General features: G+C 40.6%; 1 protein-coding gene across 16 annotated transcripts in view; it reads left to right on the plus strand.

The window, feature by feature from the left end:
- Nucleotides 1-18031, plus strand: part of RESF1 (retroelement silencing factor 1) — a 52828-nt gene extending 34797 nt beyond the window's left edge. For 8 of the 16 annotated variants that reach the window (XM_054631658.2, XM_054631665.2, XM_054631654.2 and 5 more), the window contains one exon: nucleotides 794-1981. In XM_054631658.2, the coding sequence (XP_054487633.2) occupies nucleotides 794-936 (143 nt within the window). In that variant the 3' untranslated portion in view covers nucleotides 937-1981. Of the gene's footprint in view, nucleotides 1-16; nucleotides 771-793; nucleotides 1982-4788; nucleotides 7169-9313; nucleotides 9461-10553; nucleotides 10902-14825 lie in introns of those variants that run through there. The other 8 variants (XR_013182300.1, XR_013182299.1, XR_013182302.1 and 5 more) reach the window with 8 other exon arrangements.
- Nucleotides 18032-19155: the final 1124 nt, after the last annotated feature.

A 19155-nucleotide genomic window follows, 5' to 3' on the forward strand; every position in this document is an offset into this window, starting at 1 on the left:
AATCTGACTTTCACAGTACTTTGCTGCTGTCCACACATAACACCTGTGCTCACAAGTTCCAGGACCTGTGTGTCCCAGTAGTCTGGACAAGATAATCTGTGTGACACCCAGAGGAAAAGTGGGGCCACTATGACATCTTCCTCATTTCTCTTGAATGGCAAATTGCTTTTTGGATGGTCTTTTATACCCTCTAGGAATCAACTGTCACGACAGTGGCAACTTTCATCTCAGGATCTTGTTTGTTCCATCCTTTTGTAAATCTTGGGTGAGGTTGCTCCTAGCTGTCCTTGTTTCTTTGCTTTAGGTACTTCTCTAGCTCGAGTTTTGTTTTTCTAGTGGTATAACAGGAAACAGAATGCATTCTGTAGCCTTCTTGCCATCTGCTTCTTAGCTTTAGAACAGAGGGCTTGCATGCTGGTACTTGTGTTGTTGTGGTGTTGCAAGTAACATAGTTTGCATCCTTTGCATCTTTTGTTGCTGTTGCCTGTGTCCTTGGGCTTTGGTGTCTGCCATCATTTTAGCCCTTCCTCTTGCTTCTTCTCTTCCTTTCACAAATGCATGTTTTCTGTCATACCTTTCTTAATGCTCTCCAGAAATCTCTCCTGTGAAGACACCCAAATAGCCATTTTGTGCTGAAAGATGCATTGGAGATGGTTTTAAATCTGAAGTGCCTGGTGCTTTAGGAAGGAAGTTTGTGGCATCCTTTTTTGACACTGGAAGGTCTTAGGTACCACATGTGTAAGGAGTGGAGTCCTTTGTGACTCTTGCTTTAACATGCTTGTCTGTCTTGCAGCTGAGGACAGTATTCCCCTTGATACAGCTATACAGATCCTGGGAGGAGATGGAGAGACTCTTCACATTCCTGTCAAAGGCTCAAAAGAGATGTTTCAGACCTACAGGAAAATGTATCTGGAAAAAAAGATGCAAAAGTCTTGATAGCACTCCTGTATCAAAGGTCTTACTGTCACTGAGAAAAAAATGCCAACACTAAGATGATTTTTTTTTCTGTTTACTTCATGTTGCTGAATAATTGTAAAAGCCCACAGTTTTCTGGTGGGTAAAGGAAAATTTCCTTCCCCATTTCGTCATATTTGTGAATAATTACCATCTTATTCTGTATTTATTGTCCAGATATTCTTTGGTGCTGTAAATGCTGTTTTAAAACATATTGTTTCTTTTGGCATTTTTTGATTCTTTTTTTTTTTCCTAAGATAGAGTAGCTCATTGAATCTTGACCGAAAAATAACAAACTCATTTAAACTGTTATAGCCTCTTTTCTTTCCTGATTCTCAAAAACTTCTAATTATACTTTCCATTGCTGGCAGTGGAAGAATATTTCTGCTGCAAAGGGACTGCAGTGGATTCCAAAGCATTACACTTCTGTTTCACACTTACGGTAGTCTGATGGTTTTGCTTCTGTTTTTGTAGAAACTTTTTTTTTTTTCTAAACTGGGAATAGAAATATAAAGGCCTCAATGCAAGCATACAGATCCAGGGGCATTTATGAAGTATTTATGCTGCTACCCAGTTTTGTTACATTTCTTTTTTTGGAGCTTGTATGAATGGAGCTTTGAGTTCATAGTTTGAACACAGTGCTGCAGACCCTTAGTTTACTGGAGACTTCTCTTGCTTTTCTTTCTCTCTTTCTTTGCACTTCTTTTGTTGAAGTGCAGGGAGTTCAAATTCACTCTTGTCTGGATTATGCTGCTGAGTTCAGCCAGACTGTGATTAATTTCTTTGTTTATAAGGTGTTAGATTATGTTTGCTTACACATTCACTGTGACATAACAGTTGTATTTGTCATTGGCTATCTTTTGTTTAAGTGCCTTTTCACTGTTACTCCAAATTTAAAATCAAATCGTATTTTTACAGAGATTTGGTACTTGATTCTTTCTATCTTATTAAACCTTTATGCTGAACAAAAAACCTGTAGATACCTTACTGAACAATTTTTATACTTGAAATAAACTTTTGAGGACTACACCTTGTCTTTTTTTCCTAAAAATATGAAGTTGTGCTTATTGCAGTTAGTTAAATAGGAATTGAAGATATTCTTGCAGATGAAATGCAGCTTTAAAATAAGTGATGGATCTTCCTGGTTGTAGTTGCAAGTTTATTAGTTTGTTTCTGTCTCTGGATGCCAAACTATTAGTCTGTGGGGAATGTTGCCACTGGAGGATTTTGTAGTAATGTTGTCAACTCTGAAAAGGTTTTTCATTTTCTTTAATTACCTGTATTATACTGCCTGCATGAAGGAAGATTTATTGCAGCCTTAAGTGTACCCAGTACAAACAAAACAGAGTTCTTATCAGGAATTTAATCTGAGTTTTGTTCTGCACAATGATACATGAAGCTGACATAAATGCTTGAGTGAATTCTTTTCAGTAGGAAATTATTTGATCCATTGACCCATGATGTTTATATTCTAAATATTTGGAGAAGTCTTCTCACTGATCTTGTGCACCCAATGAGCAAGAATGCCAGTTTTGAGTCCCAGTGGATGCAGCTGTGTCTCCTTCCTCCCTTATACCAGGAAGTGCATCTTGGCTCTGTGACAATGTTTAATGTGACTTGTGCCTGCACTGATTTGCTGATACTGGAATCTCTCTGCTCAATTGCTGTGGCTCCTAAGTTGGCCACTATCCATTCAGACAGCTGCTGGAAGGAAAACATCTGTAAGGAACAGTGGTAGGGCTGCAAGGAGTACCTGCAGAGAAAAGCCTGGAGACCATCTGCTCCACGGAATGAGCACTGTGGATGTGTGCATAAATGTCACATGTAAACACCAGGCCTTACTGTGGTCATGCTGGCTTGACAGACAGATACAGAGCAGACACAGCTGTCTCTAACACTGCCTGTTCCACCTCTGGGCATCTCCAGCAGCTACAAGATAAATGGGCAGCCACAGGAGCCAAGAAGAAAAAGTTTCCATAGCGAAGCCTGATGCTGCTTCTCAGCATTTCTGCTCTTCATCTCATGCAGCTAACTATGGTTGAACCTGTTCTGATGTGCAAGTACATCCAATGCAAATTTCTCCCCTGATAAGACTTTAAACAGCTACAGACAATATGCATGAGTCCCTAAACCTTAAATTTTAAAACATTATGACAAAAATAAACTTTTTATAGAAAGAGTATGGTAAAGAGAGCATAGGATGAAATGGACATGTTTAACATTTGGAGGTGACTATTCAATACACATGGTAAGTTCTTAGGGTTTAGTGGCTCTGTAAATTTCACTGTTTTTGTGGACTTGTACTCATTTAGTACTGTGATGAAAAGTTGCCATACACAGTGTAGAGAAAGTCTCTCAGGGATTGGAAAGTGCAGTAAGATGAGGAACTCCACTGCTGCCTGGGAGGGAGGCACTCTTCTGGGTTAGTGCAAGGGGCTTTCAGCTGTTGTGTGCTCCTGGGAGGCTTTGTGGCAAGGGAGATAAGCAACTGCAGAGAGCTGTTGTGCAGTGTTTTGATGAGAACCTCACTCACTCCATTGCTCTGTGTGCTGGGAACAGGAGAAGGGCCAAATGCACAGTTAATGAGCACTAGACATGGGTGCTATCTATACCTGCAAGCGCTGTTGTCTATATGGAGCTGGCCAGAGGTCTTCCTGGGATTCCAGAAGAAGAAATCCCTGTTGTCTTTTTGTAGCCCTGCTCTGTCCATTGCCTCAGTGAAAAAACTGAGTGTATTGCACTGTGCAATGATTGCAAGAGGGGGAGGAGAGGTGCCTGGGGTGATGGAGAGAAGCTGGGCCTGAAATGAGGGTTACTTCATATTAAATAAATATTAAGTATAAAAGGGTTACCTGTGCATAAATATTTCTTTTTTTCCAAAAGAAAAATCCAAATCACTACTCAAATGTTTTTAATAACTGGAAATTAATGAACTTAAAATTTCCCTGAGGCAAGTCTCATCCTGTAGTAGGAGGATGCTCTGCCTGGAGTGGGGGTAAAACAACTCAAACCTATTTGGAGAGCTCTCAGTGGTGAATGCAGAGCAGGGTGTCACGTTGCTTCCTCCCAAAAATGAGCTGAAGCACCAGTACCAAAGTAAGTATATCTACTTACCTTACTTGGGAGATTTAGTCTGTGTACTCATGATAAGATACAGAAGGGAAATTCTGTTCTGAAATCACTGTTCTCCTCCTGGCTTCTGTTACTCCAGTGGCCCTTTCAGCAGGGATGGTTTCTGTTAAAAGCTTGGTGACAGGGTGGATTAGCTGTCATCTCCCAGACAGTGGCCACCTGTTAGCAAGGTCTAACACAGACTTGATTTCCAGCACTTGTTGTTAGCTCCTACTTCTTTGTCCTTTTTTTGTCATGTCCTTCTTTGTTTGCTTATCATCATTTGAGTCGATCTCAATTCTTGAAAATTAATTGCTGAAGAAGCCAATCCAGGTTTCTCTAGAGGAGGTTGACTGATTCCTGCACTCCCAGCTTTTATTTAGGAGTCAGCCATGAATGTGGCAATGGGTTTCTTTCCCTGATAGATCAATACTGTGGCCTGTGGAAGATACCTCTCCTTTTTTTTTTTTTCCAGAGTCTCATTAAAATGATTATTAAACTGAAATTTTTTATTAAAAATAACCTCTGCACTCATCCAAGAGGTTTTTGATAGAGCCTCTGAATGCAGAAGCACAGATGCAGAGAAGAAAAGCTGCTCTGGAGCATGGATTGTAAACTGTTAGACTGAATGTTTGAAATTGCATTTCTCCTTTCTGATGCATGTCAGTGCCCTCATATCCTTTGTTTACAATTTCTGACAAATCCTTTTCCCTTCTCTCTCAGTTTTTTAAGAGAAGCTGCATGCAGTCAAGGGTCACAGAAAAGGGACCATTGAGCTGAGATGGGCCAGTGACAAAATTGCCAAAGCAGCACAAACATATTTAGCATTTCTTCTGTGGGACAGAGACTGGCCAAATCACACACTAACTATAACTGCAAAATGGTGAGAGAATTGCTGACCTGGAGGTAATATATTTAGCTAATTGCTGATTTAACATCTGGTAAGACCATAGGGTCGATGTTGCAAAATCCCAATGCTTGAACCAGCTGCAGAGCGAGAGAGGAGGGATCAGTTGTCTCTGGGTGAGCCTGGGGAGCTGACTCCTCAGGAAAGCAGCTGTGGGATTCACATTCTCTGGACCTGAGAGAAGCAGAGACCAAAACAATTCTTATCTCATTTACTGCTCCTGTGTTTTGAAACATGTAGGATGTGTTAGTGTAGGGGGATAGAATATAAGAAAATAAAGGTAGTGTAGAAAGTAATCTTACTCCTAAGGAGTTGCAGCTGGGCCAATTATGAGAGATTAGGAACAGGCCTGACTTTAACAGGCCACAGCTGTAAGCAATGAGAAGAAGAGTGCTATAAAAGAGTGGGGTGGCTGGGTGAGAGGGGAACTGGAGTCAGTTGGCTGCTGCAAGAAGCAGCAAATTCAGTGCTTAGAGGAGCTGCCTACAGGAAACCTCAAGGAGGTATGAAACTCTTGCAATAAGGAGACAACAATATGGAACCTTTGCAATATAACATCAACATGTTAGAAAATTATTTGCCTAAAAAAAATTACTTAATTAAATTCTAATATAAGTGTTTTATTTTCCTCACCAATCTCTACAAACTGTGTCCTGATGGTCGGTCAGGAGACAGTCAAGAAATCTTGTTGAGTCGAGTGCTTCTGCAGTTCCAGTTTAGATGTAGTGTCATATAGTATAGAATAATACAGTATAATAAAGTAATTAATTAACCTTCTGATATCATAAAGTCCTCATCATTATTTCCTGCATCAGGGGCCCTGCTTATCTGATAGTGGGCTGCCTCTGGGACAGACTCAGTGCTGACTCCCCAGGAATGAGGAGCAATCTGGCTCCAGAAATGAGCAAGTACAGAAGGTCACAGGTCACTACAACCTAGAGGATGAAAGGGAAAATCAAATACCAAGTGGTAGGCGTAGCAAAACAGGATCAGCATTGAAAACCCCACTGTCTGGGAGTCCACAGCTACAAAGCTTGACACATAAGGTGGGACACCCTTCATGAGCATGGACCCAACAGCTGCATCTTGCAGACCCTCTTGAACTGGGAGAACTCAGGATTTTGAGGTGCTTGTCATACTCCGCGTTGCCAATATTTATCATACCTGCACACTTCCAGGTTTATCGTACTTCCAGACTTGTAAGGTTTAGGCAAACATAACTGGCATAATTTTGTGTTCCTTGTGTTTGTAGTACTTGAATTTATCTGGCACTTTTTCAGAGCAGGAGCCTGCAAGCTGTGGGGCTGGAGCCTGGGGAGTCAGAGGCACTGTGTAGCTACAGACACCCAGAGTGCTCAGCCTGTAGAGCTGTCTTTGAAGCCTGGAGGGGTATCAGAGGGCACTTACTCATAATAAATCTCCAAGGGCATTTATACTGCCCTGACACACAAGAAACTTATTTCTACTCTATTTTAAGGAAAGGATAGAGTCTCCTAAAAGAAAGGGAAATACACTCTGCAGTCACTGGCCAGCAGTGCAGAAATAGCCTGCCTGGGAATTACAGTAGCCCTAAGAAAAAGGCATTGTTGTAGTAAAGGTTTAAAATGATGAGAATAAAGTTATTGTAAAAGGACGATTCAAAAAGGAGAAATCCCAGGAGAACTGGATGAGAAAAGGCAGAAAGTACAAAAAAAAAAAAAAAGTTTTATGCTGCAGTTATGTTCAGTGAAATTACAGTGTAGTATTAAACTGAGCTCTGGCTATCACCACTAAATCCACTAGATGACAGTGTGGAGACTGCATTCGGCACTACAGCAACATCTGCCTGTTCTTTAAGGGCCTGTGGCCATTGTCTTGCTCTAGAAACCCAAAGTTTGCAGTGGGCCTCTGCTCCCACCCAGGGGCTTTAGCCCTGTCAGCAGAGAGAAGGCTGTCTTGGTCAGTACTGTAATGTTGCTCTGTTCTTTTAAGTTTTTTTAAGCTTTTTGATGTTTACATTCTTGTAATGGACTTTTAAATGCATTTTTTCCTAAATAATTATTGTTCTGCATTCTTTTCTGGAGGAGGAGAAATTTGATGGACTGTTGGTTTGTCCAGTGTCATTAGAGAGGTGGCACTGTCACCCTCCAATCCACTGTCACTTTTGAAAATCTATAAATGTTGGAGTCAGAAATTAAATGACCTTTTTACCTTGCAGATTCCAGTGTCCATGTTTTTTTATTTAATGTTCTATAGTGACACTGTAACACTGGCATGAAAGAAATGATCATCATTTCTCTGGCACTTTTTCCAAAGCCTAGAGGTCTGGGGACTTGGATTTGGGGAGTAGCAATGAAAAGTGGTCTGAGGGATGGAGGGACACCTGCCACCTCTCTGCTGTGCCTTGCAGCCAGGCAGGGAGGGGGACAGACTCTTTAGCAGAGCCTGTTGTGACAGGACAAAGAGGTATTTGGTTTAAAATAGGAAAGGGTAGATTCAGAGAAGATAAAAGGAAAAGATAAGGGTGGTGAGACACTTGCACAGGTTGCCCAAAGAGGTGGTGAATGCCCCATCCTTGGAAACATTCCAGCTCAGGTTGGATGGGGCTCTGAGTCTCCTGCTCTTCATGTCTACCCAGAGCAGGAATGTTTGGGGGGCACACACTGGTCAGAGGGCACTGAACCATCCCATTGCTGGCAGTGAGGCTCAGCTGATTAGCCTGTCCCTTCTGCTGGGTCTCTCCCCTGTTAAAACAGATGCCTTAGTTTGAGAGACATGAAATATTAATCTGTTGTGCCATTTATTCTAGTGCAGCTTACCATGTGCTGGAATCCCAAAGTGCCCTGAATTTTGTCTTAGCCTCTTACAGATGCCTTGAAACTGGCATTTGGCAGTTGTCCTGGTGATTTTATAACACCCAGGGTTTTAGGATTTTTGATGCATATGCTGCATAAACTTGGCCTTATATGGGATAACATGAAATTCCACAAGTGAGAACAGATGGATTTTCTTTTGCTCTGCTTTTTCTTTCCATCTAGGGGAAGATTTGTCAGTCTAATTTTTCTTACTGCCTTTTCTGTGGCTAGAAAGAGGAAAAGAAATGCCATGAGTGATCTCACTTAATAACAACCAGTCTTTCATGGCCTTTGTATCAGGCAGCTCTGTGGAAAAGGATTTAAAAATCAGCATGTCTGTGAGTCTTTCTTTTCTTCTAAATTAACTATATATTGCAATTTCATAAACAATTATTTCAGTCTCTTTACTTCTCAAACACAGTATTATTTATCATTAAAGGCTGCTTTGAACATAAAACTATTAGGATGCCCCTTATTAGAGTGGCTTACTGCAGCTCCCTTTCTAATGAATTTTTGCTTTATGACTTGCTGGCTGAGTTTGGGCTCTTGCTTTAAATCACACAATTGATTCAGTGTTCAAAGTCAGTTTATCAGACCGTATCTTCATGGAATTGCCTGCCAGCAGTGCAGCCGAGGCAATGAGAAATTAGGATGGAAAACAAAGTAACCTTGTTTTTATAAATTGTCAAACGTTTGGGCTTTGCTTCTGCAACCCTTAAACTCAGAAGGGCGGGGAGCTTCTGACGCCAGCCCAACAAAGCCAGAAACAATCCTCTGGAGTGGCACTGCTTCCTTCTGGAAGGGATGATGGACAGCCTGGGACTGGGGCAGCTTCTCTGATGGGTTTGTCACATGGCTGGCTCCCTTCTCCTGATTTTCCAGGGAGATGTCTGCAAATGTCTTTGCTGTAAATTCATTTTGGCAGTGGAGTGCACAGGGAAGGTGTCAGGCCCCAGGAAAGCCTTTGCTGATGCTCCCAGTGATGCCTGTTAGTCTCTTTGCCTGTTGCATAAAACTGTGTAGCAGCAAAAGACCCTTTACAAGATATCACAGTTGAAGTGGGGATGAGAGTCCTCATTGGAGAGGATGAGGTTATGGTGGATACTTTAGGAAAAATGTTTGTCTTCTCTCAGCTAGCCTGGTCCTACCTTGGTGAAGCAGAAATCGAGGGATGCCACGAGGGAGACATTTAAAATTGTGCTGGGCATAGACTGGGGGGTGGTTTGTGCATCAGAGATCTGAAGTCACAGAATCATGGCATCATTTATGTTGGAAAAGATCTTAGAGATCATGGACTCCAATGATTAACCCAGCACTGCCAGCCCACCACAAAACCACATCCCCAGGTGTCACATCTACACATATTTTAAATATCTCCGGGGATGGTGACCCAGCCACTTCCTTGGGTAGCCTGTTCCTAAAGTCAAGGGCAAGAGCTCACCTGCCCAGGGATCAGACAACCATCTCATCACCTTGATAATCAAATTTATCTGCTTTTATTTTTCAGTGCATCAGTCACAGCAGCTCAGCTGGGCCAAGCTTGGTATCACACATACATCAGTGGTTTTTAGGCAGGGACAGAATCTGACCCTTTAACAGAAGAAAATTCCATGATGTAAAATCTCTTGGTACTTATGGATTAAGAATTACCATGGTAAGTACTTCCTGAATGTGCAAGTGCTTAATTTGGGTACTTGCACAAAAAACTCCTTGTACTGTGATGCAGTATAAAATTTTACAAATACTTGATTGTGTGATGCTGCCAAAACAATTTGTAATTGGCCAGCAGAACAAAGAGTTAAATAAGTAACCAGGAATAATCCTGATTTTGAAAGAAATATCTCATTTTGCATCTTCTTCTCAGAGAAAAATATTCATATTAAATATACATCAGATCTTTATACAAGTTTTAGGCACTTTTAAAAATACAAATATGAAGGGTTTTCCCTCTAAGATTTTGTTCTGGAAGTGCTAAAAATTTGTGTGAAAACAAAGCAGCTTGACTTTGAGCAAGGGAAACACAGTTTGCTCTAACTTCTTGTGAAACTACAGTAACACAGACCAAATTTTGGGTTTAAATGAGGTAGTGCAGCCCCACTTGGAGTCAATTTGTTGTGACTGCTAACAGAACTTGATTCTATAACCAGTGAATGCTGCTGCACTGTACAATAATCATATTAATATCTTCATAGGACCAAGTCATATTATCTGAAAAAATAATTCTTAATTAAAAAAAAAGACTTTAGTGTGATTTTTCACATGAAGCTTTTCCAACATTGTGCATTGCATCTTGGATGTTACTTTTGAATAACCTGATGCTATTCAAAAGCATAATTATAAAGCACAATTTTCTGGTCAGACACATTTTCCATAATGCTATGAAAATCCTATGGCTCCCACAATGAAACATTCATGTTTTTGAAGTAAAGAATGCACTGAATTGTGTCACAGATACCAAGACATTAAGAAAGAATGGAGATTGACACTAATTTCTATCATACAAGACACTGCAATGGGCATTTGCAGTTAATTGTAGAAATCCTTCAGAATGAAACATTTTGGGTAACTTGGAAGAAGTTGAACTTCAGTATGTTCTTCATTGAGTACAATGAAAATAATATTTCAATTGTTCTAATTGTAAACAGAAAGTTTTCTTAGTGGAAAATTTTAGTTCTGCGAAAGTTGTTTTTATATTCGGAAAGGAGCCAACTGTTTAATGCCAAAAAGACTTTTAATCAACTGTTCAGTACAGGGTCCATATGGCAGAAAAGAAGACCTGTGGTCTTTGATCTTATTTGGGTTTCATCAAAGAGAAGGAAACACATGATCAAGACTACTCTGAACTGTAATTAAACGTTGTCCTCCTGTTGACCCAGTTATCAAGAGCTACTTCTTCATGTGAGCTGGAAAAATCAAAGTAAGGTTGGTATGACAAAGTGGTGCATCTGGGTTTGGAAACCAGCATGTAGTAACTGTGCTGCTCTGATGGGCCAAAAAAGGGCAGAAATGCATTAATTGCCACTTTGATGGGGCTTGATGAAAAATACATACCTGCAAAAGCAGAAAGGGTTGTAATAAATTACTTTTGACTGGAACCTTGGATCTTTGGGTGTTGCTTTAATATATTCTGTGGAGAAAATAAACAAAGCTCTAGTTAAAGTAATCTGAATAACTCTGTCTCCTATCTGAGGAGCAGGTAATAAGCCTTGCATTACCTGGCAAAGCATGGAAGTCCTCAAGGAAAGCCATGTGGTAGAAGAAGGCAGGGTTTTTTGAGAAAAGGAGTTGTTTGATGACCAGTTCCTGGGGAGAGTGAGAAGGTGGAGATCTGGCCTGGAGCTGGGTGGAACAAAGCTGAAGCTGCTTGCCCAGAAGTTGAGGACTGGAGGGGTGGAATGTGGAAAAATGCTGAGGAGAGGAACTGCTTGCAGTCCTTGCTGTTAGCAAGCCTTAGCTTTGTATAATTTCTTGATCAGTTTTTAGAGTAAATCTGGTGTTTAGACACTCTTCTGCAGGCTCTGTGAGCAACTTGCTATGTTACATCCCCCCTGAACAAGAAAACTGGACCCAGCCTGTGTTCACAGCCTGGAGCACCCTTGGGCTCTGCAGAAACTGCAGGTAGCATATGGATGAGGTTTTCTAGGTCAGGCAAATCAAATACATCAAATTGGTGGCTACAGGACATTTATTTGGAATAAATGGAGAGGAACTGAGAGCACTGGATCTGAAGGACACAGGACTCATGAACAATAACTCATGAACAATACTAGTTCGTGAGTTATTATTATTTTCTTGTATCTATTAGCACAAGATACAAGAAAAAGGAAATTTGGGCTCAGCACTGTAACTTTTGCACATGAAGCTTATCTAGGGCTTTACCAATTGGATTAAAGTTTATTAATTCTGGGAAGAAATAGTGGGGTAGATGATCAATGGAGGAAGAGAGAGGAGATGGCAAAGAACGATTAAAATCTGCAAATCATTATATGAGTGCCTGTTCTGGATTTAAATGTGTTAATATAAATTAATTATGAACTTGCAATCAAAGGGAAGAGTGGAGTATTTATGGAAGGGGTACAAAGTAGCATAATCTAAAAATAAAGTAGTTTGGGCTGAATAAGAGAAAAAATGGGCCAAAAAACTTCCAGTCATCTATCTCCAGCTTCCATGTGTTGATGATAATTTGTCTGAGTTTGTTCCTCAGTGCTGCAGAATATTACAAGATCAAAAAGGCTGACCCATATGGAAATTTCTGCTGGAAAATAAAAGCTATTCCTGCTGCTTTTCTGACATGAATGAGGCCTGATACAATGCAAATCACAGGAGTATAGAGAAATGCAGCTGAAAAAAATTGTTTTAGAAGAACTTCTTCCTTTTCCAAGGAGTATACACATACATCCTTCTGCCTGGGCACAGGCACCAGGATACAGGTCTTTGGGGGCAAAAAATCCCATGAAAAAAATCTGATGGCATTTATTAGGATTCCCTCTTAAAAAAAAAAGTATATGTGGCCCATCCTCCCAAGAAAAAAATCTGAAACATTTCAGTTGAAATATGCTGAAAGAAATCCAAATAAAATATCTACCCCTATGCCTAAGTTTTAGACTCTGAAAAGATTTAAAGGTATACAGACATGAAATGGAAGAAAAACTGTCCTTTGTATCTGGGCCAATTAACTTGATATTGCATTGTATTGAGACACCTAATTAGATCTTCATACCTGGTAATGCGATTTAAATTTCAGTAAGATGTGTGATACCAAAAATTACAAATAATCACCACCTTTAAACAACAACATTCTAAAATTGCAAGACTCAGTGAGGATATAAAGAATCTCTAGTATGTACCTGAATAATATGCAGTAATTTTTAGGTTGAAATTATTAATCTAGTTCTCCTGTGGTTGGAGATGAACATTATCAACTTTCCTGGGCATGTACACTTTGAAGAGGCTTTTCCCAAAATCTGTTAAAGAGGCACTGAGGTAACCAGTGCCTCTATAGCCAGTAAAACCAGTTCATTATTGTAGCTGAAGAAACAAATTTCTCTTCCAGCAATACTAATTTCTTACAGTACCTATTTGTCAAGATGATTCTAGTAATTATTGTTCCTTATCAAAATGGAAATCAGGTCTCTTGTTGATCAAATTCCTAATCTATCTTTGGCACTGGCTGGGATGTGAGCTGGAAGGAAATTAAATGCTGATGCTTAAGGCAACACTTTGATTTAAGCCTGTCTTAAATTTCTTGGCATCACCTTTAGAAACAATGTGAAGAAAAATGCCTGGTTGTACATGAGTGCTCCATTCTTTATTCTTCTCTTATTTCTCTGCATTTCCTGAGTTTATATGATTTGACAACCAAATTCTGAGTTCAATCAGCTTTTGGAAAAAAAAAAGTCTAATTTTTCCTCCTACCCCTGATGAGGGAAAAAAATTACAGATATGAAAATGTCATTTTGCCCTATGGACTTCTTGCAAAATCTAATCCTGCACATGAAAACAATGCTGCAAACAACAGAAAAGCTCACAATTTTACTGGAGATCAGATTTCAACCTCACAGGAGGGCTACTTCATTGTGTTCTCCATTTTTTCCCTCACTTGTATAAATTTCTATTGTTCTCATGTCTCCACTCCTCCAGCTTGAAAACTTTGAACTTTCTTTATGATTCAAGATCCATAGATTTTCTCTAAGGGAGAAATAGTGTTGGTTTTGAGTGTTTGATCTTCTCATGGAAACATTCAGTACCAATTACTCTAATAGAGTAATTTCTGACTATCTATAGCTTTTGTAAATAGTCATTCTGATGAAATAGAAGACAAACAGCTGTACTATATACATACACCCCATCTGATGTGCTGTCTTTCTACTACAGCACTGGTAGTAAAGAAAAAGTCATAAAACCAATCTTGGATTCATATTTTTTCCAAGATATTTCTCCGATTTCCAGCAAGTTTTAGTTTAGAAACTTTCTCATCTAGAAATTGTATCTATGTAATGTTGTCTAACTGTCCTTAACAGACCTTTCCTTCTAGGAAGCCATCTAGCAGCTTTCAGAATTTATTTATACTTTGGGCATCCAAACAAATCAGGATTTTATAAAATAACAGGATGTTATGTCCTGCAATACAAATAGGCACTACATGTGCCAGTGGATTTTTTTCATTTGTCTTTGACCTGCTGCTGGATGGTTTTATTGAGTGCCCCATGGTTCTATCTAATGAAAAATAATGACTAATCATTCCCTTGCTACCTACTCCATGTCAGTTATGTTTTTCTAGACCTCTACCATGTCCTCAGTTAATCTCTTTTTTCAAAACGAGGAAACCAAATCTTTTTGCTTTCTTCTATAGCCGAGATGAGTCACAAATAGGAAACAATCTGACCCTTATCTGTACCCTTTCTAGTTGGAAAATCTCATTTTTGCAGTGGCCAGAGCCTCTCGGAAGCCTGGGTACACCACAGCCTTGTGGAATACCAAAAGTTTATCCATATATAAAGATAGTTAATCCATATATTGCCTTGCTGTCTTTTTGCTGCTCAGGGGATAGAAAGGTTCATCCTGCAAGCGCTGTCTGCAGTGACGCGGGAGAACGCCAGGTGACAAAAGCTGTTGAGAACGTAGAATTAAGGTCACTTCACCGTGTGCACTGCTCTGCATTCATCTGTGCTGCTTTTCTCTTGCTGCTTTGTTAGCTGGGCAGTCCTGCCAGATCTTTCTGCAACTTCTGGCTAGCAAGTTAAATGCTGTTTGTCTGAAGCATTAGCCCTCCTGGATTAAAAAACCCCAAACCCAGAAATGACAGAGGTTTACATGCCACACCTCTTTGAAGGTTTTTTTTGCTCCCCTTCTGTTTGCTTGCAGTTGTTCAGCACCCTAGAGTGAAAGAGACAAAAATAAACATAAGAATTCTTTTTTTTCCCCAACATACTTTGCCTTCCAGATTTTCAGGCAAACCATTTCCTTTAGTTATAAACTGAAGGCAGAGACTAAAGCTACTTTCCCTGATCTACTTGCAGGGACTCCATGAGCAAAATTTTCAAGACCAGGCTATAAAGGCAGCTGCAAGGAGTGGCAGAATAACTGCTGGGAGTGGGAGGTCTGTCTGAGAACTCCTCTGATGCTGCAACCAGAAAAGCCTGAAGACAGGGGATCGATTTGTTCACAACGAGTCCTTGCTGGCTTTGGCACATTTCATTATACAGAGTGAACAATAATTGGTCTCATTGGTATATAGCTCTTTTATATGTGTTTTTAAGGATGGAGATACATCACATGTGTATTTTATCAGTACTCTGTCAGCACATGGCAGCTGAACCCAGCAGCAATGACAGAATTATTTAGATTAGGGTTTATATATAGATATGCTGTGAATTTTCACTTTATTAATGGCTTTGCAGGACTCCTTGTCTTCTATGCAGTATAAATATGAAATTAAATCACGTAAAGAAATGTAGCTTTTGTTGTATGCCTTCATAGTATCAGTGGTAGGGTGGCAGGAGAAACCTGAGGAAAGCAGAGAATGTAAAAGGGGAATGGAGAGAGGATAAAAAGAAGAGGAATATGCAGAACAGAGTGTTGAAGGTGGATTTAAGAAAAACAAAGCTACTTAAAGACCAAAAAAAATTGTTTTGACTCCCAGGGAACCAATTGAAGCTTCTTGGGAACTACTGACATATAAATCTGTGAGGAAGAACAGGGAGCAGAAATGTAGAACATCCATGTCTGTGGCAAATAATTCTTGTAGTAGGCACGAGCTGGTCCTGCCTGCTGCTCCCTGCTGTTCAGAAATGTCTGCAAGTGATGCAGTGGGAAGTGCAGGAACACATCTGGAATGTACCACAGGAACCTGCCCTGGCCATTTGAGAGACCAAACACCCTGGGCACTGCACAGCTCTGCTGTCCCTGCAGCTGTGTCAGCGTGGAGCTGTGTTAGTGGTTAAGATGATGAAATAGTCTGTGGAGCAGGTAAATGTGATTTTCCACATGTATTGGCAGGTCTGCAACATTCAGCATGAAGGATTGTTTAGAGACATACTCTTTTATTCCAGATCTCATTCCTAACTCAAGGAATAAACACCATTAATTCAGAGGCATTCACTGAAAACATCAGAGAATGTGATGTGCAGAAAATGAAACAAAAGGCTGCAGAGACCTTTATCTTTGAAGGGTTTCTTTAAATTCCCACTGACAGTCAGTACCTCGCGCTCCAAAGATTGAAGCATTTGTTCATGTAGAGGTTAACTGCAGTCAGAGGAAGCAGTTTAGCCATGCTCAGACTGATCCAGAATTGGGACAGCCTGTCAGTTTAGGTGGGAGGGTGTCTGGGGAGCTGTGCCTCGGGCACTGCCTGATCCCAGTGTCCCAGCATCCCCACGCTCCCAGCTCCCTGAGCCAGCCTGGCAGCTGTGATGCTGTGATGCTGTGCACTGAATAAGGTCAGGGAAGTAATGCACCAGCAAATTTTGAGCACCTGTAATACATTTTGCTTTTCTCTTTAAGCAGATCACTGGTTAGAAGGAAAATCAGGAGTCTCAGAGCAGCTAATGTAACCTCTACCTACATTTATTGTATCCAATCATTACAACCACAGCTTATTAATAGCAATAATTGAAAAGAAACTTTGCTTAATAGTGAGGTTTCTTTTCCCCTTAGGCTGCCAACAGCTTTCCCATATATAATCTCATTTTTCAATATAATTTCATCTATCAGGCTGGCTATAATAAGTTTTTACTTCATTTTTTAGTGCTTAGTCACCCAAGTAAGTTTTCTTCTGATATTTTTGTTCAAGCTCCTCTATCAAGACAGCAGAATCTGGAGCACACAGAGACTCAGACTGAAGAGAGAGCTGCACAGGAGAGCAGGCAGCTGGGTTGTCATCCCTAGCAGCTCCTTCCCTGACATCCATTTCCCATGAGAATGGCAGAGCAAGGTACTGTTGGCCGTGTTTTCTGAAGGGAAAGGAAGGGAGGACCTGTTTCAGTGTGTGGTCATATCCCCAGACATTACTGACAAGGATCAGATGGCAGATTGCCATCTCTGAGGACAATTCCTTTCACCCTGGGTTCTGTCTCCAATCCACTGACAATTGTCAGCCAGTCACTGAAGCCTCACACATTTCCCATACACTTTCTGATTTTGGTTTTTTTCTTATTGTCATATTGACAAAGACATCCTTCCATCCCTCCTTCTCTTTCCCCTCTCCAGCCCTGATTTTCTAGTTCCCATCTACCACAGGTCAAAGAGAAACACCAATGTGGTACTGTCAAGCTCAACCTACTTAGTTCCCCAAGCAAGGGACAGGCTGCACAGGGAAAAACTGCATATACAGGGCTCACACATCATCACCATCATATTTTCTGAAAAATCCTTTTGCCAGGATTTCTTCTCCTGGGAAGCTGAGAAACCTCAGAGAAAAATGAAAACAATAATTATCTGATTTGCTTCTCCTGTGTTTTGCTGCTTTGGAATGTGGTTTGGAGATTGTTTACCAACTGGTCATTGTTTCATTGGTTTCATATGAATTGTTTTGACTTAATGACCAATCCCAGCCAGCTATGTCGAGGCTGTGGAGAGTCACGAGTTTTTCATTATTATCTTTTAGCCTTCTGTCTGTGTCCTTTCTCTATTCTTTAGTATAGTTTAGTATAGCATTCTTTAATATAGATCATAAAATAATAAATTAGCCTTCTAAGAACACGGAGTCAGAATCTCAATTCCTCCTCCGTCTGGGGAACCCAGAAAATACCACAACACATCAGAATTATCTGGGGTCTTCACCATGCACAGTGAGCATGCACAGCCAGTCCTGGAGGAACACGAAGTTGCTCTGCCCAATCTGTCTCTGTGTTGGGCAATGGGCAGCAGCACCTCGGTGCCAGCATGTGATGGTTCCACCTGGAGCAATCTGCTTCCATGAGATGTTGGATGTTTTCAGAGCAATGAAATCTGCACTACTCAGGGACTTCTGGCTGGATGTCAACATAGGCCACTAGCAAATTTCTCCATGAAACCACCTTCCCAGCAGTTTCAGATACTGTTCTTCAGTGGCTTTTTGATCCATGGCCCATTACAAGGCTCACCTCACTATATTTGTACTGTCCTACCAACCACAGCTCATGATGCTCAGTAACTCAGCACCCGATCAAGGCAAAGTCATGATTCTCCTGTAATGTCAGTATTTATGAACAAGTGTATAAATAAATGTTTGTCTGTGGGTGTTTAACTCTTGTTTTATGTTTACTTAACACCACATCTCAACTGCTTTTTGTAAAAGACAATGAAAAAAGTATTCTGCTTGCCCTTTTCTTTGGATAACCCTGAGTTATCCAAAGTGTATGGCAGTGAAAGCTGCCTGTTCCAGCTTTCTGTGGATTGATGTCCAAGGATGCCAGCTATGGGCCACAGAAGTCATTAAAGAGACTTGACTGCCCTGACCATTCCAATGTTCAAAACAATTCCCTCATCCTGCTTATTCACTTTCAAAACATGTTTCTACTCTGACATGACTCTCTCTCTTGCAGAGAGAATCTGTGACAAGCTTGCAAATCAAGCTTCCCCTCTGCATCTATCAGTAAATTGTCAAATCCCTTAAAATGTAGCCATTTTCTCACAATATTAAGGAGAGGGATTGCTCTTAAAGAAAAGTAAGGAGGAGAGGAGGGTTAGTATTTGATTTTCTCCTTCTAGCCAGGCACTTGTATTTTCTTCTCCATGGTGGTGAGTCTTCTTATGGAAGGTGTTTGCTATTTCTTCAGTTGCCTTGGGTGATCTGCAGCTGACACCAGTAGCTGTCAGTCAGGAAGAAGCAGGAAGGCAATGAGGTGCCCACATTTACTTTTCTATGGCTGTACTGAATGCTCCAGATGACCATCTTTCTTACAGGGAAGTTGACATCCCCATATTTGCAGACATTGTTCCATTCATATCGCACACATAGATAAATGTGATGAGAGCAGCTGCCTGTGTTCTCAGACAGCCTGAAAAGCAGAAAGATTTATGAACTTGTTAATTTTAAAAGGAATAATAAATGGTAGTTGTCAGGCATCAATGTTACATAATATCAAGATATATTACCTCTGCTCATCAAAGCAGGCAAGAGTGAGAGGTGATGAGAGAAGATGTCAGTAGCAGAAGTGAGCTGCTCTGCAGGACTGTGCACCCTGCTGCCACACTTACTGCATGAGCTTTGTGTGGACTTCCCTTGCAGCCAGGTTTTTGCAAGCTATTCTCACTGCTGTATTCAATGTGGGACATCAGGGAGCAGCTGCTTTGCATGTTGTCCTATATAGCCGAGTTGCTTCAACTTTTCACAAGCCTATTTTGGGACTTACCAAGAGCTGAGCAGAA

The sequence above is a fragment of the Agelaius phoeniceus genome, chromosome 5 (assembly GCF_051311805.1).
Source record: "Agelaius phoeniceus isolate bAgePho1 chromosome 5, bAgePho1.hap1, whole genome shotgun sequence".
Taxonomy (NCBI): domain Eukaryota; kingdom Metazoa; phylum Chordata; class Aves; order Passeriformes; family Icteridae; genus Agelaius; species Agelaius phoeniceus.